This window comes from Vanacampus margaritifer, chromosome 1, assembly GCF_051991255.1.
Source record: "Vanacampus margaritifer isolate UIUO_Vmar chromosome 1, RoL_Vmar_1.0, whole genome shotgun sequence".
Lineage (NCBI taxonomy): Eukaryota > Metazoa > Chordata > Actinopteri > Syngnathiformes > Syngnathidae > Vanacampus > Vanacampus margaritifer.
Window position 1 is genome coordinate 34,720,711 of NC_135432.1, and position 22,154 is coordinate 34,742,864.

General features: G+C 39.9%; 3 protein-coding genes and 1 long non-coding RNA gene across 14 annotated transcripts in view; 1 reads left to right on the forward strand and 3 right to left on the reverse strand.

The window, feature by feature from the left end:
- LOC144038463 (gamma-aminobutyric acid receptor subunit gamma-3-like) overlaps positions 1-2,787 on the reverse strand; it is an 82,537-nt gene extending 79,750 nt beyond the window's left edge. For both annotated transcript variants that reach the window (XM_077551006.1, XM_077550998.1), the window contains exons 1-2: positions 2,247-2,787; positions 1,865-2,019 (exon numbers count right to left, since the gene is read on the reverse strand). In XM_077551006.1, the coding sequence (XP_077407132.1) occupies positions 1,865-1,990 (126 nt within the window). In that variant the 5' untranslated portion in view covers positions 1,991-2,019; positions 2,247-2,787. The remainder of the gene's footprint in view (positions 1-1,864; positions 2,020-2,246) is intronic.
- Positions 2,788-3,197: 410 nt separating this feature from the next.
- Positions 3,198-4,879, reverse strand: LOC144038475 (uncharacterized). Its single transcript, XR_013289228.1, has 2 exons — positions 4,446-4,879; positions 3,198-4,401 (listed from the first exon to the last, which is right to left on the reverse strand). It is a non-coding gene; the product is annotated as an uncharacterized LOC144038475 (long non-coding RNA).
- A 254-nt stretch (positions 4,880-5,133) lies between these two features.
- Positions 5,134-22,154, reverse strand: part of LOC144038421 (gamma-aminobutyric acid receptor subunit alpha-5-like) — a 37,601-nt gene continuing 20,580 nt past the window's right edge. For all 8 annotated transcript variants that reach the window (XM_077550935.1, XM_077550925.1, XM_077550961.1 and 5 more), the window contains 3 exons: positions 8,676-8,828; positions 8,349-8,560; positions 5,134-6,810 (listed from right to left, as the gene is read on the reverse strand). In XM_077550935.1, coding sequence (XP_077407061.1) covers positions 6,523-6,810; positions 8,349-8,560; positions 8,676-8,828 — 653 coding nt within the window. In that variant the 3' untranslated portion in view covers positions 5,134-6,522. The remainder of the gene's footprint in view (positions 6,811-8,348; positions 8,561-8,675; positions 8,829-22,154) is intronic.
- LOC144038400 (gamma-aminobutyric acid receptor subunit beta-3-like) overlaps positions 12,616-22,154 on the forward strand; it is an 80,024-nt gene continuing 70,485 nt past the window's right edge. For 2 of the 3 annotated variants that reach the window (XM_077550888.1, XM_077550896.1), the window contains exon 1: positions 12,616-13,109. In XM_077550888.1, the coding sequence (XP_077407014.1) occupies positions 12,991-13,109 (119 nt within the window). In that variant the 5' untranslated portion in view covers positions 12,616-12,990. Of the gene's footprint in view, positions 13,110-13,196; positions 13,294-22,154 lie in introns of all 3 variants that reach the window. The other variant, XM_077550903.1, reaches the window with a different exon arrangement.

Sequence of the window (22,154 nt, forward strand, 5' to 3'; positions counted from 1 at the left end):
AATCCCCTGACGCCATTCATTTTTAACTCTTCCACTGCCACTGACGTTTAAAGACATCAAGTAAAAACCTACGGAGCACTGCCAATGACGTCAAAAGACGTCATCCAATTTTTATTTTATCTTTTTGAAACGGGTGGGGAAAAGCCTTCTGCATCTCTGCTGAAAGTTTCAATTAGGTCTGTTGTGCCTAAGGACTATTTTTGGCCCCTAGAGGGCAGCGATGACTGTCTTTTGACAAGATCAGGTGGGCGTCAGTAGAGGCGGAGCTAGAGCGTCGAGCAGGAGATCAGAATGGAAAACAAAGGAAAAATGGCGACCGTTTGCGAGGAGTTCACGCCCGAGCCGTTTTATTTCAAAGACAAAAGCATCGACCAAAGCTAAAAGAGCACATTGATGACAACGATGATCATCATCGATGATGATGATGATGATGATGACTCCATGGATGGAAAGCATTGACGCGGCAGTAGAAGACATGGGGGGGAAGCTAGATGGCTGAGGAGGAAGTGGTGCCCGTTTGGAAAGCAGCTCTCTACACTTACAAGACGAAAGGAATCGACCAACGCTAAAAGAGCACATTGATGACGACGATGATCATCATCGATGATGATGAAGGTGAATCCGAGCTTGACGGCGAAATTGGAACCGCTGACGCGGCGGCTATGACGGCGTCATAAACGCGGAGCACAATCGAGCACGCACAGGCGGACGTTCGATCGGACGACGGAGAGTGCCCCGAGTCCAATGCATATTCATCGGAGGTGTGTATATAGTCTGCTACTTGCTATTTATTCCCCGGAAAAAAAGGAAAGTGTAACGTGTAACGTTTGCACGCGAAACGGACAAAGTGAAAGTAAACTTGTGCGAGTCCAGCGGCGTCTCCTTGCACGCAGGAGAGCGTTATAAAAAGAAAAACTGTATTTGAAACATCCACATAATTGTAAGTAGTACCACAGTTGCACACATTTGTAAATAGTTTGCGAAATTGTTTTGTCAAATTGTTACACTGTTGAATGGAAATAAACGTATTTTGCAATCAAAAAACACTTTTTCATTGTTGGTGAAAGCGTTTTACAGAAGTAAAGCACTATTTAGGTGTTTGTGGCATCATTCATGGACAAAAAGAAGTGTACAATTCACTGGAGTGCATGAAATAACATTGTTTCACAAAAAGCCCTTTTTCTCCGTTTTTTGTTTCAAAACAGAGAATTTCGGTGAAAGTAACCATTTTCTATTGTTGATTACTGAAGAACGGAATAAGGTAGAAACAAACTTTTCTGATGAAAGATGAGAGTCCAATCTTTCATTTGGTAGTATGTGTGTTTCCATAGTCCAAACACAACATTTTCTGTGGACCTTGAAAGATCAGTCAAAATGCTTACATCGGCTGGCACTGGCGACAACCCGTTTCTGAAAACGTCTGGCAGTGAAAGAGTTAATTATTTTTTCTTTTTTAATGAAGGACTACTGAAATCAGTTAATTACAGTTTATATGATGAAATCAGGATTTGGACAATTAAAAAAAAAAAGCTCCAAATGATTACTTGAGTTGATTATTAAAAATAAAAAAAGATTATAAAAAAATTAGGGGGGTCAGGCAATGAAATTTTCCAACTGTAATTATTCGCATGACTTCACTAGTTAACTCACAATTAATCAGAAGATTTATATCTGTTTTAAATGTACAATAAAAAAAATCTAGGTTTTCATACTCTTGTTACCAGGTGGAAAAAAATGTTAAACTAATGCAAATGGTTCAAATTAAAGTTTTTACGTCTATTGCCGTCAATGGCAGTTAATGAGCTAAATGAGATAGAATGCAGACCCCCAACTGGTATGGACCTTTGGAACTTAAGTGTCTTACCCCCAATGTCCGGCCGAAGTGTTCTGTCATATTCCTTGAGTAGATTGTTGAGAATCTGCGTGGCATCCTCCTGGTGCGACCTGGGCACCAGCATTTGATTGACAGTGGCATCGTGGAGATCTTCATCGTCGTCACCGTGTGGCAACAGATTTGGACTGGAACACAACACCGACAGACTGTAAACACAATTGTCCAAGTGCTGCTTACGTCCCTTCCTTAGCACCTTGTTAATGACGTTGTTTTTCGTTTGTTAGGGGCTGTGCATTTGTGTGAGGAAGGAAATGCATACATTCATTCCAATTCGTATGAATCAACTTTTTTTTTCTCCAAGGTGTACAGAAGCGTCGCGCAGGTGTTAAAAGGCGATAAGAATCCGACTCACCGAGCACCGTGGATCAAAAGAAGTAACAAAAGGATAACCCCCAACTTGATTGTCATTTTCACCACGCGAAAACAAGTCCAGTTTTGCGTTTGTCTCCCGCTGAATGGAGATCCCCACCGGTGCGCCACTCATAGGAGCAAAAAGTAGTCACTCCGATGGTTGTGTGGCCATCAATCTGAGCGCTCAACTTCCTCATCCGCCCACGCACTTTCCTCCGCTCGTCGTGAGCGCCCGACCACAGCTGGGCTCGCGGTCCTTTCCTGCCAAGGGGGCGCGGTGTGTTTGTGTGCGGGAGGGAGCTCGGGGGGTCGACGGGGTGCTCGATCTCCTCCTCAGACAATCGATCGACGATCAGTCAAGCGGGGTGGGCGGGGGGTGAGGTGCTTGGGAGGGGGGTTCAGATGTACTTGTTCCAGCTGCACGCACACACACACACACACACACACACACACACACGCACACACGCACGCTGTCTGTAAAGGAGACGAGCATCACGCGTGACTCATACATACACCACGCACACTAACACGCGCGCGCGCATACACACACAACTTCAATTTCAACAGCATGTTCCCGCCCTTAATGTCTGGAATGCCTCCCCTCCCACAAACGTAATTAGCAATTAGCTAAAGCGGCATGTTATATTAAGTAGACCCGAATTCCTTTTCCGCATACAATGCGAACGCTGCTTGTCTTTTGGATGATGATAGTGATGATTATGATTATCCTTTGAAGTCATATTAGCGTCATTTTCTAAGCCACTTAGCAACACTAACTACTGCATGTGTTCAACACAAGCCTGCTGCCAGTTTAGAGGCTTCACTGCCCTCTAGAGGACAAACATGTCATTTGAAAAAAATAAACCTCAAAACAGCTCAATTACACTTGTTACTTGTACTCACCTCTCGATTTTTAGAAAAGGAACACAACTGTGAAGAAAAGCACGTCAAACACAGTAAAGGAGATAGATTTAATAACACGTGTAGTCAAACAGCAGGCTTCTTCTTTCAGAAATAAGCAGAAGATGAAACGTTAGATCCCGATCGTGCATTTAAATATATCTTGAATGTCACTTTTAAACAGTGCAGTAATGAAGTAGTTACTTTAATGATTATTCTATATCAAAAGTAATTTACAGTACATATTTAGCCTTTGCCTTATGAGGACTATTGATTGTGGGGAGCTGATCATCTTGTTTCTTTTATGGTCTTTATTTTTTATCTTTTATTATTTTACCTTTGTTTAATTTCCACTTATTTTTTTACTAGCAAAAAAGAGGGGGGGATTGTTTGTATTGCTATTCAAATAACCACTCATTTTTTGGTGGATTCAATTTACGCATTTTTTTTAATGTATTTATTTATTTATACTATGGTAGAGATATTGTACTCAAAAGTAAGTCACAGCTCATGGTCTCTGTGTGACATTTTGCTCTTTAAAACTAATATCCCCGCATTGATCAGACCACAAGTGACAAATGGCAGCAGAGGTTTAACTGCTCTTCATCACGCACACACACCCTCATGCCCAACTTTAATGGAACTCTGTGGCATGCGAAGGGGGGAGGCCGACGGGGCGGTAAAACTGGGCATCTACCTGACATCTTCCACATATTAGGAACGGATGTCAAGTGAAAGGGCTCACTTTGAAGCTTCAATTCCCATTCAAAATCACTTTGCTTAGATTTGTCTGATCATCGATTGACACCTGCTGCTCATCATGTTCCTGACAGAACCTTCTACAAACTGCAGGTTCCACTGGGCACAATGATACAAAGGAGCCGGTGGTGGAGTCACAAAGCAAAGTGGGTACAGCACAGCTAATTTTTATCGACATGGCGCTGCAAGCCATCATCTTTTCATCAGCAGAAAGTTCCCTTTGACAGCAAACCAAAATCATTTTGCTAATTGATCAAAGCAGCAGGCTGTGGCATTGAATTGAAGCCACTATTGGCTGTCAAACTGCTGTGCCACTGCTTAGACTGTGGGAAAAGGGGGGGCTACATTTTCAAAGTCTAACTAGCCCCCAAAAGCGTTATTAGCACAAACATAGACAGAAAGACATCAAACTCAAGTTTTTTTTGTGACAAAGCAAAGAGTTAACAAATATATTTACACGATTCTCTTACAAGATAAATTGTAAAACACAACCCTACCTACACGATTCTCTTACAAGATAAATTGTAAAACACAACCCTACCTGCAATTTTACTTCTCTCCTGCCTTGTGATCTTTAAAAGGAACCCCGACTGTCATGACAAGTTTGCTCTATATTATTTATTTGGTTGTTACTAACATAACTTTGAGATTCATTGTTCACTTTATTTGGACGTACACTGCCATTGTTATTTTAATTTAGTGACGTAGAATGGCGGCTGGCTCTCTGCCGAGCAATGTGAAACGCCTATTAACTCGTTCACTGCCATTGACGGCTATAGACGTCAAAAATTCATTTGAACTATTTCTATTAGTTTAACATTTTTTCCCACTTTTGTTAACAAGAGTATGAAAATCTAGTGTTTTTTTATATTGTATTAGAACAGATATAAAATTTGTGATTAATCGTGAGTTAACTAGTGATAGTCATGCGATTAATTACAATTAAAAAAAGTATTCGTCTGACGCCCCTAATTTTTAATAAACTTTTCTTAAAGAAAAAAAATATATTAAAAAAATGTTTTAAAGAAAAAGAAAAGATTATTAAAAAATTAGGGACATCAGGCGATTAAAATTTATAATCGTAATTATTCGCATGACTTCACTAGTTCACTCACGATTAATCACACGTTTTATATCTGTTCTAAATGTACAAAAAGAATCAAGATTTTCACACTTTTGTTAACAAGTGGAAAAAATCTGAAACTAATAGAAATAGCTCAAATGAATTTTTGACGTCTATAGCTGCCAATGGCAGTGAATGAGTTAAGAAAGCAAGTTAAACCTCGTAGCGTTCCTAAAGAAACTCATCCCCCACACCGTGCTCTCATCATTCACTAGATACGTTCAAGAGTTTTGACCGTCCCTTTAGGAACGCTACGAAGGCTTACCTTGTTCTCTTTATAGGCGTTTCACATTGCGCGGCAGAGAGCCAGCCGCCATTTTACGTCACTACGCACTGAATGCGTTGCGATGTAAATAACAATGGTGACGTACGTCCAAATAACGTTTCTACAAAATGTATCAAACTGGAAATTATTTTTCAAAAATGAATCCAATAGTTATGTTAGTAACAACCACATAAATAATATAGAGCAAACTTGTCATGACAGTTGGGGTTCCTTTTAAAAACAAGTGATGAGCTCCAGCTGTGCCTCTTTTCGGTGTTTGTTGAATGACTTTCTTATTTGTTCATTAGCTGATTCATATCAACCGAAAAGAGGAAGCTGATGCACAAAATGAAGCTTGATGAGAATGCCCGGACTTACAAGTACATATGGCTCAGCATTCTGTGCTCAAAATACATACTGTAAGGTCTCTGTATAGCATTGCTGGTTGAAACTGGTTGGGATCGCTCATCTGTGAATTCACTTTCACTTGCTACTTTGGCTAACCGGGCTCAAATTTAATTGAGCACACACGTGGGAAATTTGTGCAAAACGCATCATCCACAACTGACCAGTCATCCAGTGAAAGTGGGCCAAATATGTTTGTATTTAACATTCCTGTTAGCGTAACCAAAAGGAAGTATTTTTAAAGTTTTACGGGTGAAAAGTCTTATATTTCCCAAGTTGATGATTTGTTGTTTCCCTGTCACCCCAAAGCAACCAGATCTTTCATGGAAGGCTTAAGTGCATGTCAAGTTGCACACGCACGAATGTGCCCAATGCAATAGCAAAAAAAGTTCACTTTAAAAGCAGATGCAATTGACACGAAAGCAAATGATCAGTGCTTAAGTTACAAGGGATTGTAGTGAAAATGACATTTTTCCCAGTAGTACATGTATGCACAGAGCATCGCCAAGGCAACACCGATGCTCAGTTGCAAAAACCTCAAATGAATATGGAAAACGTAGTCAAATAAGCACAATGACCTCTGCTCCTGTGCTGTGATTGGCTTATACGTTGTGTTTTGGAGTGCATCATGCGAACGGCAGCAGGATGGATGAACAAGAAGAATAGCACTGAGCAAAGTTTACGGTGCCATCAAGCAGCACTTTAGGCCATCAGAACAGGATTGGATCAAGCAGCCTACAAGAGTACTTGAAATGTCGCTTTTCAAGGTGGTCTATGACTTATTGAACTTCAATCCAAAAAAAATGAAAAAATTCCCAAAAAAGACTAGGGCGCAGCAACAACTCCCTTAATCACCGGTTCCCTGTTCAGATATGTGGCCCAGTAGACAAGGTTGAAGGTTCCAAAAAGGACAGGAAACACTATCCGGGCCATTTTATCGATCTTGCTGACACTGTTGTAGGTCTTCTTGGGGTCCGCCATCTTGACCTCAGAGGCTCGCAGCTGCATGGATGTCGTGTTGGAGATGGTGGAGATTGTGAGGTTGGGCGTGTAGTTGACGGCTGCTGAGCAAACGTTGTTGGATTTTTTGGACAGCACCATCGGGTCTCGTTTCTGCAGCGTGACATACAACAAAAGCTTTAGAATGCGCTAAACACAACACACTGATTGTCCCACTGGACAAGCAAACTAGGTCAAATATGGGGTGTTGAGTTTGATCGACAGTCCTTACAAGTGCAACATCCGCTCTATTTTAGTGCAGATGCACACCTGCATGGTAAGCATATGTATGTAAGTATAAATAGCTGATAAAATGAAAAGATAGCAGTCTTCATAAAATTTGGGAAGTCAGTATTCTTCCTAAAAGCAACAAAAATAAGATCACTTTCAGTTGGATTTTTTTTTTCATGAATTAGTTTCACTTTTTTCCTATTAATAGGATCCCAGACATCTTTTTTTTTTGCCTAAATAAAAGTTGTTTCTGAATATGCTAGGCAGTAGACATCTTCCAAATGTAACATGTATAAAATGACAGCTCATAAAGGCAAAGCTAATATTGCAACTAATATATAGTCAGAATATTTGCAGAGCACCACTGAAGATTAAAAAAATAATCAATTCTGTGCAATAGCTGGTGTTCTTCAAAGGGCACAAACAATTGGAACAGATGTCAGGTTGTGAGAAAAAAGTTTGGAAGGTACAGAAATAATGGTGCTTAACTCATTCACTCCCAGCCATTTTTACTGAAGAAACCACCTTCGCTCCCGCCTCTGGATTTTGACTGATTTTGCAAGGCAAGTAGAATATTGTGTTCTATTGCTATAAAAACACGGAACCTACCAAAAGAAAGATTAGAGTCTCTTCTTTCATCAAGAAAAAAAAAGTATATTTGTATCTCTTTCCATTATGCATCAATCAGCATTAGAATATAGCTAAGTGTCATCAATATTCACATTCCTGTTGAAAACACTGTCAAAAAGAGCTTGTTGCAAAATGACCCTGGCTGATCTCTTATTCTCTGCTGCCACCTGCTGGCCATTGTTTGTCATAGCCATCATTGCTTTAAGGCCACCTCTTCATGTCAGAAGGTGCATCAAAGCCATTTTTATGCTCTTGAGTGGTGGACAAAGTATTAAAAAAACATACTTAGACGTTTTTGGGCTTGAATGACTTAATAATAATGGTTGACAGCACTTGTTCTTTTGAATTATGTCCAGCATTACGCACCAATCAAAATTAAAGGGGAAGTCAACCCAAAAGTGTTCCTTACAATATGTTCTAAGCAACCACGCTAGTATAAACATGGTATTTTAATTAATACTGCATTTGTGGAATATGAATTAAGCAGCAGAATCTACCCGTTTTTATCCATCTCATGGGGCGGCCACTTTGCCACTTGCTGTCAGGTGAGCTGTGAGTGGTCGTTACCTGAGCCCTGAGCAACTAGATACCATATTAGCAAAATGCACAGCCCCCCCCCCCCCAAGATGGATAATAATGGGTATATTTTGCTGCTTAATTCATATTGCACAAATGCAGTATTAATGAGAATGCTGTGTATAGACTAGTGGGGGGCGTATACAGCACATTATTGTAAAGAAAATCTTTAGGTTGACTTTGCCTCTAAGACACTGCATGTGCCATGACTGTACCTTTGGATGCTGTGCTTCCAGAGCTTTTTTTCCATCCCATGCCCAACTCCTCTTGGTGAAGTAGTTCACTGTGGCAAATTCGATGAGGGCCGAGAAGACAAAAGCGTAACAGACAGCAATGAACCAATCCATTGCTGTAGCGTATGCCACTTTAGGGAGGGAGTTTCTGGCGCTGATGCTGAGGGTGGTCATTGTCAGCACTGTGGTCACCCCTGCAAACAAAGGTGACATGTTGAAATTGTGATGTTGCAAGCTGCCTGGAATGGAGGCTTTAATAAGTCTTAACCATCTTTATTAGTCTCTCTGGTGTGAGTGGGCTTCACTTACCAAAAACCGTCCGTGCAGGAACAGATTCTCTATTTAGCCAAAATGACACCTGAGACAGGATTACAGTCATGAAACAGGGCATATACGTCTGGATGACAAAATATCCAATCTTCCTTTTCAGGTAGAAGTGAGCCATCATCACTGTATACTGACCTGTGGGGAAACAAACAATAAAAAAAAAAAAAAACATAAGAACACAGAAAGTGGGAGCCTCAAAAGTACATTATTGACATGTGTAATTTATTATGTGTTGGATTGAACATATTGTACTCAATTATTGCAGGTGCGAAACAGTAACTGAGGAACATCTGTTGCAAATTGACAAAGGGGAACAGACGCAATCATAGTTAAAAGGTGACAAGATTTTATCCTAAATTGTGTTAAAATTTGTGTTTGTGGCTTGACCTCACCTGTTTTTGCGTTTGTTTAATTCTAATATTGCCTAATTTTCTGAATTTCTGCTTGATTTTCATATGAAGGCTCTCTGCGATGACAATTGTTGTATCGCATCAGAAATCAAATAATAATATCATATATATATATATATATATATATATATATATATATATATATATATATATCCATCCATTTTCTTAACCGCTTGTCCTCACAAGGGTCGCAGTGGGTGCTGGAGCCTATCCCAGCTCGCTTCGGGCAGTAGGCGGGTACACCCTGAACTGGTTGCTAGCCAATCGCAGTATATATATCCATCCATCCATCCATCCATTTTCTTGGCGGCTTTTCCTCACTAGGGTCGCGGGGGTGCTGGAGCCTATCCCAGCTGGCTTCGGGCAGTAGGCGGGTACACCCTGAACTGGTTGCTAGCCAATCGCAGTATATATATATATATATATATATATATATATATATATATACATACATATTTATTTACAGTTGCAGTTTATATAGCACTTTTCTCAACTCTAGGTGTTTAAAAATAAATAATAAATAAATAAAAATCGACATGGCAGGGCACAGAGAAACCATGTGAGGAAAGACACCCAGGAGGAGCTCATCCACTGAGAGGGATGACGGCCCACGACAACAGAGAGAGGCTTCTACTCAGGGACCCCCTGTCCCCAACTCCCCACCCCCAGATTGACAGAGTGAGCACAGCTCCTCAAAATAGTGAAAGCTCGTGGCCAGAATGTAGCGAGCATTACAGATCGTGTTGGGTACATTCAAATGATTAATTTGAACCCAATTATTCTCTTTATTCATGTCATGTCCTCTTCCAACTGTCATTTTTTTTGCAACATTTTAGTCCAACGTGGGCTCGAACTTTGAACTCATTGCGCAGCGTGTGGCAGGGTTTACGTTCTTGAAAAATAACTGCACAAGAAATAAATATAGCATCAATTATTAATTAATATAATTACTGTTTAATTTTGTTCCTTCGTTCATTGCACAGAACTTTGCTTCACACTTTGTTTTTTGTAATATTAATTTATGTGTATTAGTTATACTTCAGTAATTGTAAAATATTACACCTTTTATTCTTTACAATTCCTCTCTGGCTCATTCGTTTTAATGTTTTATTATTTTAATATTTGTCAAGATTTATTTATTGAAAAGTAATTGTTAAATGTATATTTTTATTTATTTTTTACTGTTAAATAAACAATAATGAACATTTATTACCACCCAAATAAATAAATTTCCAAAAAAAATTAAAGAAAAAGAAAGAGAGAGAGTACAAAAGTACCAAAAATCGGTACCGTTGAGTACATACCAGTACCGATTTACAGGTACCAAGAATAGGAACAGAACCGGTTCATTCAAATTTGAAAAGTACCCATCCCTAGTCTCTGCGGACTCGATGCCCTTCCGTCCGTCCGTCTTCAATTCCGCTTATCCGGGGTCGGGTCGCGGGGGCAGCAGCTTTAGCAGGGAAGCCCAGACTTTCCTCTCCTCAGCCACTTCACCCAGCTCCTCCGACGGGATCCCAAGGCGTTCCCAGGCCAGCCGAGAGACGTAGTCTCTCCAGCGTGTCCTGGGTCGCCCCCGGTCTCCCGCCGGTATGACATGCCCGGAACACCTCCCCAGGGAGGCGTCCAGGAGGCATCCGAACCAGATGCCCGAGCCACCTCAACTGGTTCCTCTCAACGTGGAGGAGTAGCGGCTCGACGCTGAGTCCCTACCGGATGACCGAGCTTCTCACCCTATCTCTAAGGAAGAGCCCGGCTACCCTGCGGAGGAAACTCATTTCGGCCGCTTGTATCCGGGATCTTGTTCTTTCGGTCACGACCCACAGCTCGTGACCATAGGTGAGGGCAGGAACGTAGATCGACCGGTAAATCGAGAGCTTGGAGGTGCTGATCCTCATCCCAACCGCTTCACACTGCGAACCGCTCCAGTGAGAGCTGGAGATCACGGCTTGAAGAAGCCAATAGCACCACATCATCTGCAAAAAGCAGAGATGCAGTGTTGAGGCTACCAAACCGGATCCCCTCAACGCTTCGGCTACGCCTAGAAATTCTGTCCATAAAAGTTATGAACAGAATCAGTGACAAAGGGCAACCTTGGCGGACTCCAACCCTCACAGGAAACAAATACGACTTACTGCCGGCAATGCGGACCAAACTCTGACATCGGTCGTACAGGGACCGAATAGCCCGATGCCCTCTGGCAGGCAATTCCATAGGTGAGGACCATAGTGACTAAATGCAGCCTCACCGTATAGTATTTTGGTCCTTACCCTAGGAACAGTTAAAAGGCCCCTGCCAGAGGACCTCAAGACCCGCAAGGATTGATATGATAAAAGCAGGTCAGATAAATAAGATCGCCCAAGACCATTAAGACATTTAAAAGCTAATAAAAGCACCTGAAATGAAAAGAGTACTGTATGAACATGCTTGAAAAGACAATGCAGCCTCGTCAAAGATGTGGCATCAAGAGAATACCTGCATTGCATACATTCCACTCAAACCAAGAAAGGGAATTTCTTGATATTTTACAGGTATGAAGGCAAGATGATGTCATAATCCGGGCGCGGCTTTTATAGTTTTGGATTAGGCACCTTGCTCACAATTGACATACTTTGGTGTGGTCTGTCTAGAAATGTTACCTGGAACTCAACAAACATACTTTGTCCTTCCAAACCAATTTCTTTTACACGGCAGAAAATGGATGCAGAAATGTTGGAGAGTTGTGATGCAAGCACGCAATGTTGCTTCATTTCTCCAGATATCAAAAGAAAAAGGATTGCACCAATAATCACAGGTGTTGGAACAGCACAGTCAGAGTTAAGAGAAAATTACATACAATGAAGCAGATGAATTTGTAACGTGAAGAATGAAATTTATTATTTTGAGAATGTGATGAGATTATATAAAGTGTTATGACAATGCAAGGGGCATCAATCCAAAACCAGAGAAGGCTGGCTTCCGAGGTTGTGTACGTTTGGGGCGGGATTTGCAATTTTCATTTAAACCAGTGAAGATTGCATTTGAGGCTTAAAACAACTACTTGCCAAGAGGAGTTTCCGATTGCAGGCACGAGTCAACTATGAAAGATCCAGTGACTACACTACTCACACAGAAACCAAACAAACACAAACAGCTCTCAAACACGCTGTCTGTCTCTCGCTCTCTCTCTCTCTCGCAAACACACACACACGCACACATTAATACGCAAGGCTTTCTCCGGGCAAAATCGGATTTTTCAACCACCCTAATCCCTGGTTACAATCTGCATCCTGCCGTCAGTAAGACTAAGAGTGGCAGGCAGTGAAGGGGGAGGGTGGCAACGGCCGGGGAAGGGTGAGCCTTCCTGTCCTGGGATCCTCACAGAGCTCCATGCCCCGCCCACTCAGCCTTGCCAATCCCCATGAGGCATGATCTGTGAGTGGTGACGGCAGTGCACACCTCAGCACATTCACAGTCGCCTCAACTAACCGCTGGTGGGATGGAAGGGGGCTAGGTGGGAGCGGTGGGGCACGGCACTTTTCTTTTTTCATGACTTTGGAGCTTTTCTGTTTTAATTTGGTGGATTTTGCTGAATCGCAAAAGAAAGGATTGAGTAAAATGGAGTATTGTATCAGATCAGCTGATGGCAGTTTTGCAGCTAGGTCCCACTGAGCTTCACTTGTCCACACCACCGCCTGCCATGACTCCATCCATAGATCCCGAAAACTACCGGTCTTCTGACCCCATCATTAGCAACTTGTGACACCCTAATGACTTCAGGCCGCCTGCCGCACAGCAGGCCCATCAACTTGATTTGCTGGAGGAGACCGGACATCAGGCGCCGCCGACCTGGGACGCCCCAGAGTCACGTTTGATGCGAGGATCCCAGGAGGACTGGGAACAGAGGAATGAAGAGGAACATGTTCCTTTGGTGGATCTTACCACTTTTTTACCAATGCTTTGTACGTCACGTCCAAGGAGAACTTCCTTTTATATCAGGGAACAATGCTGCAATGCTGGTCAACTGGTGAGTAGGAACTTCTTACTTTTTATATACATGATGAAGACAGACTTTTGGCACACATGTCACTTTCCACTTTTAATCTTTTTTTAGAGGTGGGGTTAGGGTTATTTTAAGGAACATCTGAGACACAAGCGGCGATGTCCTCAAGAAAGGTGTACACTAATCTCCGACTCCAGACACTCAAATGGTAATGTGGACTAACAGCGCTAATAAAAGACATCAACCCTGTTATTTTTAGCCACTGATCTCACTGCGCATGTTCTCTCTAGTTGTACCTTAGCAAAAAATTAGGCCTTCATTTATTTAGGCATTCAATGTTCTCTAAGGAAAACTTTTAATAATTAAATATCATTGTCTTTTCTTAGATTCTATTGTTGTGTAATATTATTTATACAATAAAAAAAAATACCATTATAGCTTCATAAATCTTACTTGAATTTTTCCTTAGAAATCTTGGGAAACCTTATTAAACCAGACCCTGTTTTTGTTACCATTTCAAGATTGTCTATAAAAGAGCTCCTGTTAAAAAGCATGTGGCACCAATGTTTATGATATACCTGTGTACTGTATATAAATAACTGTGGCTTAGGCCATTTTAAATAACTTACTCTAAACCCTCCCAAAAAGTGCTTGTATGAGACATGCGACTTGTATTGCAAATCAAGTACTTTCTGTAGTTTTTGATTAATTGATTGTGTCATACACTAAACTTGTCATACAAGAGCATGATACAAACCACAATTCAAATGAAGTTGGGACGTTGTGTAAAACATTAATAAAAACAGAATACAATCATTTGGAAAACTTTTCAACCTATATTCAACTGTCTATACTACAAAGACAAGATAAAATGACGATTGATTTATTGCAAAGATTCTCTCATTTTGAATGTGACGGAAAAGTGCAAAAGTTTGCTGTGGTCTGACGAGTCCACGTTTCAAATTGATTTTGAAAATCATGGACTTTGTGTCCTCTGGGCCAAAAGCGGAAATTGTGACCATTTGGATTACTAACACACAAAGTTGAAAAGCCAGCATCTGTGATGTGTAACTTGCACATCTGTTAAGGCATAATTAATGTTGAAATGTTCGCAATGGTTTTGGAGCAACATGATGCCATGCAAGCAACGACTTTTTTAGGGATATACCAGCTTGTTTCAAGAAGACATTACCAAGCCACATTTTGCACACGCGTTACAACCATGTGGCTTCGCAGTAAAAGAGTGTGAGTACCCCACTGGCCTGCCATCAGTCCAGACTCCAGACCTGGTTCCTCTTAAAAATGTGTGCCGCATTATGAAGTGCAAATTACAACAATGGAGACCCCGGTTTGCTGAGCAATTAATGTTGTCCATCATGTAAGAAGGGGAAAGAATTCCACCTAGAAATCTTCAACAACTGCTGTCCTCACCTCAGTTCCTAAATGTTTTTTTGAGTGTTGTTAAAAAGAACACGGTGGTAAACATTCCCTTGTCCCAGCTTTGTTGCAGCCACCAAATTCAAAATGAGTGAATATTTGTAAAAAAAAAAAAATATATATATATATACAGTTTAACAGTTTGAATTTGAAGTTCTTGTCTTTCGGGTGTATTCATTTGAATATAGGTTGAAAATCATTGTATTATGCATGTTTTAGTTACATTTTACACAACATCCCAACTGCATTATGGTTGTTAATCATCATTAAGGCCTCTATTTTAATTGACTGGGACACATGCGCTCGGCTTAAAAATGGGTGCATCTCAATTTTCATGGCAGCATGACAACGCAATTCTGCTAGGGGTCGTCTTGTGCCCTTTTGGGCGTTCCAGCAGACACAGCTGCCGCGCCTCCAGCGCATCTGGCAATTTGGTAACAGAAAGTCACATTTTTTTCGCTACCACCAAATGAGCCGTTTTGTGCAGGATCACAATCCAGAATTCATAGCTAAGCCATCAAGCAGCTTTAATGTGTTTTCACTTCTACAACCACAGTCGAAACATTTGAACCTTTTATTAGTGTTTTTAAAACACCGGTTGATACCAGTTATCTTAGAGAGGCCTGGGATTTAGGTATTGATGTTTCAGAAGAGTTATGGAAGGAGGGACTGGTTAAAATACATACATGTTCTAAAAACTCCAGGTACAGACCAATTCAATTCAAAGTTTTACATAGGATTCATTATTCCAAAACCAGACTAAGTATTTTTTTTCAATCTGTATCTCCTGTGTGTGATAGATGTGGTATTGCTGAAGGCGAACGTGCATATTTATTTTGGTTTTGCCCTGTATTGAATATTTTTTGGTCTGAAATATTTAAATGGTTTTCTCAACAATGTAAAATAATGGTTCACCTGGATTGTAAACTTCGTTGTTCTGACTTAACTGAAACTCTCCCCTTTCACCAAAAGCAGGTTCTCAAGATCGGTATGGTTGTAGCCAAGAAATTAATATTACTAAATTGGTAAACTCCAAAAGCCCCATGCTTCAAGAGATGGCTAAATTAAATGACACATTATGTAAGGCTGGAGCGGATTCGTTTTGATAAAAAATAATTTGGTAAAAGTGTGGACACAACTCGATCACTAATTACAAATTTCTTAACTAATTAATCTTAGATAAAATCAAAAAGAAAACATTACTGTATACAAAGTGCTGTACATGGAGTAAAAATCAGTCATGCAATAAAGTCAAAATAATGCAAAAATAAATTAATATCATAAGTAGATAAGTCAATTAGTACATACAAATAAATAACTAAAAATAATTGAAGGGCCTATATGCAAAATATATATATATATATTACAGCTTTGAGCCATATTAAAATGCTATTTCCTCACTAAACATCGGCAATGGGGTGTTTTCCTCCATTCACCCATCTCTGAGCATTCCTGCTCATTCTTGCTCTCGAAGCACCAGCCCTTCCCAATCCAAGAAAACGACTACCACCTTATGCAAACTGAATACAAGCCCATTTTCTCCAGACAGCCTGCAGGACGCCCGACAAGCGTATCCAGAAAAGCAGTGACGTGAGACTCCACAATATTGGAGCGACCCTCGTGTGTGGTTCGTGGGTTCTGTGCTTTCCATGCTCTGGAGGGGCCGTGAAGGCAACATGAGACTTTTCGGAACTTTAGTGTGTTGTTGTGGTTTGGATGCGGCACGGCCGACAGTAACTGTTCTAAATTGGTATTAAAGAGTTGTTGCTAGCTTGCCGCTTAGCCTGATCTTTTCTTAAACGCTACAATATGTTCTTCCATATTTACTATTAGGCGGTTCAGATGATGGATAGATGGATGGATGGATGGGCAGTGCAGGTAGCACAACGTCATAAACAGGGCGCGGCAGCCACACAGGGAGAGGCGGGGTTTTAGTGAACCAGGAGTCTTCTAGCGACAAAATAATTTTTGAGTGCACCAGCACAAAAATTTCAGGAAAAAAAATGAAATTACCGCAACACATTTAGCACCACAGTTTTACAGGTTTAATCTTATTTTATTTTATTTATTTTTTAAAGAAAGAAAATTAGCTGTCTGTATTTTATGCAGCTATTTTAGGGTATATTGACTGGCAAATGACATTTTGGGCAACGAAATTCTTTATTTGACGTACAAATGCTTTGTTATCTATGGAGAAGCAAAAACGCCAAAATAAAATAAAAAAATACATATAAATAAATAAAAGTGAAAACAAAAACGGATATAAAAATATAATAAAAAATTTAATACAAAAAGTAGATATAAATGGAATTAAAAACAACAAAAAATATATGCATAAATAAAATAAAAATAAAAAAACAAGACTCAAAAAACAAAACTAAATATAAAAATAAATGTGGAAATAAATACATATATTCATAGAATTAAATGTCAATCGATAAATAAAAATAGTCTGCTCTTTATTAATTTCCTGCTGCAGACGCTGGCAGCATGAAATACGCCATGAAATGCTATTCAAATGAGGAGGCGGTCCTAAGTGTGTCTTGGGTTGAACTAACTTGATTCACATGTCAGTCTATGTCGGACTCTGCCCCATTCCACAGCAAGGGAGAATTCACACACACAAAAGAAACAATGGACCTTGTTGTTTACAGGAACTTGTGTGAAGTTGTCGAGCAACTTATGTTTGCAAGCCAGCGAGACTTCCTTGTTCGTCGACCCTTTCACTCTACCATTGAAAGGCAGTTTGCAACGGCGGAGTCCAAACCAAGACACGCTTAGGACCTCCCCCTCATTTGAATAACATTTCATGACACATTTTATGCTGACAGCTTCTGCAGCAGGAAATAAATAAATGATTAATATTTATAAATCTATTCATATATGTATTTTTGTATTTATTTGCACATTTATTTTTATAATAATTTTTTATCTTTTGATTCTTGTTTTTTATTTATGCATTTATTTTTACTTCAGTTTAATATTGTTGTTGTTTTTATTTCCATTTATATATATTTTTTTGTATTTAATTTTTGAATTAGATTTTTATACCCGTTTTTCTCTTCACTTTTTTTGTGTGGCATTTTTGGTCCATAGTTTTCAGTGTCTGCGATGACTCCTATTAATTGGGCGCATGCAGCATCATTGCGGTAGGTACGGTAGTTTTCACGTTCAAGACACTTTTCTTGCGAAAAATTATTTTGGATTTGAGCTTAGTGAAGGGAAGTTGTTCTTCCATTGTGGGCTACGTTAAACTTGATAATCATCTGGGTCTCATCTGATGATCTTTTTGCCACTGCCTACCACTGAAAGGCAGCAGGGAAAGGAGCCACTTCTGGAATGTATTTGTCGATGTGTTGTGTTTTTTTTTTCAGCGATTGAAATTGAAATGTGTCAGAACCAATCATAAATGCACTATTAGGTCACGGCCCAGTCTCCACACTCATTACAGTGAATACAGTACATCGTATTATCTGCTTTATTGTACCTTAGTCAGCAAAAAGCCATTCTTTTTTAAATGCACACGCTTAAACCCTTACTTTCGTTGGGCTGTAGCGCAGAGTGAGGTTCACTAACTGTTGTTGCGATGATGTTTCTGGAGTAAGGCTTGATACAAGCTGGAAAGTTGATGGCGCCGTGTCCAAGATTTCATTACGAGTCTCGGACAAATCAGGCCGTAACTTAACATTCTCCGCAATCAATAGTTCTATAATAGTTTTCCAGATCTCTCACCTCTCTAACTCCGTAACGCACATTTTCAAATGCACACAAAAACACGCATGCTCTCAGTGTTAAATGAAGTTAAATAAAAAATTTACAGGAATATCTGGACCCCGGCCAATCAGAAGGGGTTCAGAACTCTCTTTGATTGGTTGAGTCCTTGATACGCCTTTCACTACAATGTCGAGACCTTTTTTCCCCTAGTTGGTGTTTGGTTGCACTGGTACAACCTCAGATTTTTTTTCAGTTGTACCATTGTGAAATTAGGGAGCGTTGGTGTCCAAAATGGGTGCATCAATTTTCATAAAAATGTTGGCATGGTTCTCAAATGAGTGCTCATTTTTACCCCCGGTGCTCTTTTATTAATGGATGAACTAAGATTTATGGCTCATCTGGTTAAGGTTTATCATTAATATGTACAGATATGTAATTTTAATATGACAGAATAAACTCCCCCCCCCCCCCCCCCCCGCACACACACACACACACACTCATGTTTTACTTCCTAATTACAACAACATAATGTTATCTTATTATAACAATACAATTTAAATCATGCTATCTATGCTAAAGAAAGCTAACAGTGTTGTCTAAAAGTGACACACTTGGGAACATATATATACTGTATACTGTATATATATTTATTATTTTTAATATTTACAGATCTATTTGCATCTCCAAGTCTCCTAGCTGTTTCCTGTGACATTTTCTTTCATACTAAGAAATTAGGCACTCCTTGACATCGATATTTAGTATTCTTAAGATGCTCAATGGCTATTTGTCATTATTGTTATTGTTTGCATTTTGATCAATTTAAGATCAGAGAAATTTATTGCACACCACCACTAACTGGAATAACTCGTGCAATTTTGTGAAGCCTAAAGAGAACATGAACATAGTATTCATCACCGTTTACAACCATCTAGTAGGCACTTTTCATTAACTTATGCGTAATATTTGTTGTAACGTCACCTTTTTGTCAGCCAAGTGCACATGCAAACGGTGCATGTGCCGTGGTGGAGGCACTCCGATTGAAAATGCAGCTTAAGTTTGTTAAAATAAACGAGCACTTGCCTCAGTACAACACTTGATTCTATTTTGCAAAGGAGGTCGCATGGATACATGATGTAGAATTAAAAGCGTTCCCTATCTATGACGTACAATGCTTATGCTAACAATGACCCCTTAAACAAGTTAAATCACACCTCAGACATGCACCTTAAGAGTAGTACAGTAGTTGGTGAGGTTTTGGGTGACAAGAGTGACCGAAGGAGAAAGGAGAAAGAAAGGACTTTCTTTGGTCTCCTTTTGGAGAAGGTCACCAAAGATGAAATGTTTTTTGTTGTTTGGATATGCAAGGTTTCCACCTGACACCAGTGATATACAGATACCCAGTAGGAGCAGCATGGCTCAGGTGGTAGTATAGTTGTCTCACAAGCTGATGGTTGTGGGTTCGATCCTCAACCCTTGAGTGACATTTTTTTTTAAATATAAACTAGGAAAATGTATTCCAAAACTCCCTCCATCCATTATCTGAAGCGCTTATCCTCACGGGGGTTGCTGGTGTGCTGGAGCCTATCCCAGCTGTCTTCGGGCAGTAGGCGGGGTACACACTGAACCGGCTGCCAACCAATCACAGGGCACAATCAGACAATCAATCATTCACACTCACAATCACACCTAGGGACAATATAGATTGTTCAATTAACCTACCATGAATGTTTTTTGGAATGTGTGAGAAAACCCACGCAGGCATGAGGAAACTCCAAAACTCCACCCAGGAAGGCTGGAGTCGATCTTATGACCTCTGCACTGGGAGGCGGATGTGCTAACCAGTCAACCACCGTGCCGCCTACTCCAGAACTCTCCTTGTAAAAGTTACTTTCTGAGTGAAAAAACATTCCAAGGCTTTTTCAAGTAAATATCTTTCCTCATTTTTTACAGTGTATATGCCTTGTTATATTATCTGTGTTACCACACTCCGTACAAATTTTCTATTACACTGTAAATGAGATTATACATTAAATGCTAGCATTAGTACTGGGAATGTATCTAAAACAAACTTTGTCTTGTATTTAAATATTGCTGGCGTTGGGCAGAATCCTTCAAAATCATCATTTTCAAGAGACACCCAAAACTGCATATTTGTTCAACCATTAATGTTACATCATCAAAGACTGTGAGCCATTTTAAACACTTTAGATTGTTTTAGGTAAAAAAATAACTACTGCACGTGTGGACTGACCAATAGTGTACATTTTTGAAATAATACAAAATTTACGAAATTGTGACATAGAAGGTTTTGATTCTTTTTTTTTTCTTTCTTTCTTTTTTCTGTAGTGTTTATTTTTACTGTAAATGCATAGTGGTGTGTCATTACACATCTTAAAGCATACTTGGGTAGGGAATAATGCATTCAGGGTTATTTTACTTTGCAAGGACTTGGAAACGCACAGTTGGCAACACACGCTTGGTTAGTTAGTTATTTTTCTCTGATTATATTGTTTTTATGATTGTGAGAATTCAAAATCAAAATCATGATTACATTTTGATTAATTGCCCAGTTCTAGTTCCCCACACCATCACAGATGCTAACTATTGAATTTTACACTTTTTTTGGCCTGGAGGACACGACGCCTATGATCAAAAATCACTTTGAAATGTGGACTCGTCAGACCTTTTCCCACAGTGCGTCAGTCCACCTCAGATGAGCTTGGAACTAGAGAAGCCGTGGGTGCTCTTAATACATCGCTTTTGCTTTGCATGGTAGTGTTTTGACTATCCCGAATTCTTTGTCATATAAGCACATATCTAGGTACCACGATTGAATGATGCATTGATTTGCCTTTAGCGCATGCTCAATTCGCAAGGTATCTTGGTCTTTTGAGTACAGAAAGTACTTGTATGTGAGGCCGTCTGTCGCGCACGTGCACTACCCACCGGAAATATGCAAGGAGCGATAAACAAAAATGACGAATGTTTGACGCTGCGCAACAATATAATACGCTGTCGTACGTGGCGATTTCGACGGGAGGGTCAATCACATTACCATGTAGAGTTTTTTCATCTAATCACACATGCAAGAGTACACAAATGCTAGTAGGGAATATTGTAGTTAAAAAATAAATGACAGCAGCAATACAAAGACATAGTAAAGTCTGGGAAAAAAATCTCTTATCAAGCAGACAAGTTCCTGCAAATCACTGAAAAGTCTTAAAAATGCATTGAATGCATGAATCTAAAATCAAAGCCTTAATTAGCCTTAAAATGTCAAAAAAATAATCTTTAAAAAGTCAGTTACAAGAAACATTATAGCCTACTCTTAGTTTAAAATTGTTATAGTAATATTAAGTTTAAAACATAATCATACATTTATATGTGCTATTAAAAATTATATTTAATATTGTATTATGCGCTGCAGTTTATTTCATGACGGTGTTGAAAGGGACAATGTTGCTTTAGACACCGCGGGATACCGTATTACAGCAATACCGCCTAACCCTAGTGGGCAGTGGGAATGTCAATGAATTTTAAGCACCCGTCATTTGTCAATTGTCAACAGTTGGGACACCCATCCAACATCGTCAATATTTCAAGCCGAACCAAATCGTAATTGTCAATCCGTCATTTGTCATTCCTCAGCAAAATGGGCATCCGTCAATGTTTCCGTCATTCGTCATTAAAATTGTCAGCGACGGAATGCCCAGATCCGTTAGCACTACTGGTTATATTGATAATTAGATTACATTAGAGCAGGGGTGTCAAACATACGGCTCGTGGGCCGGATCAGACCCACAAAGGGGTTTAATATGGCCCGCGGGATGCTCTAAAGCAGAGTTGGGCATCGAGGGCCGGAGTCCTGCAGGTTTTGCATGTTGCCCTTCTCCAACACAGCTGTTCATCAGCAAGCTC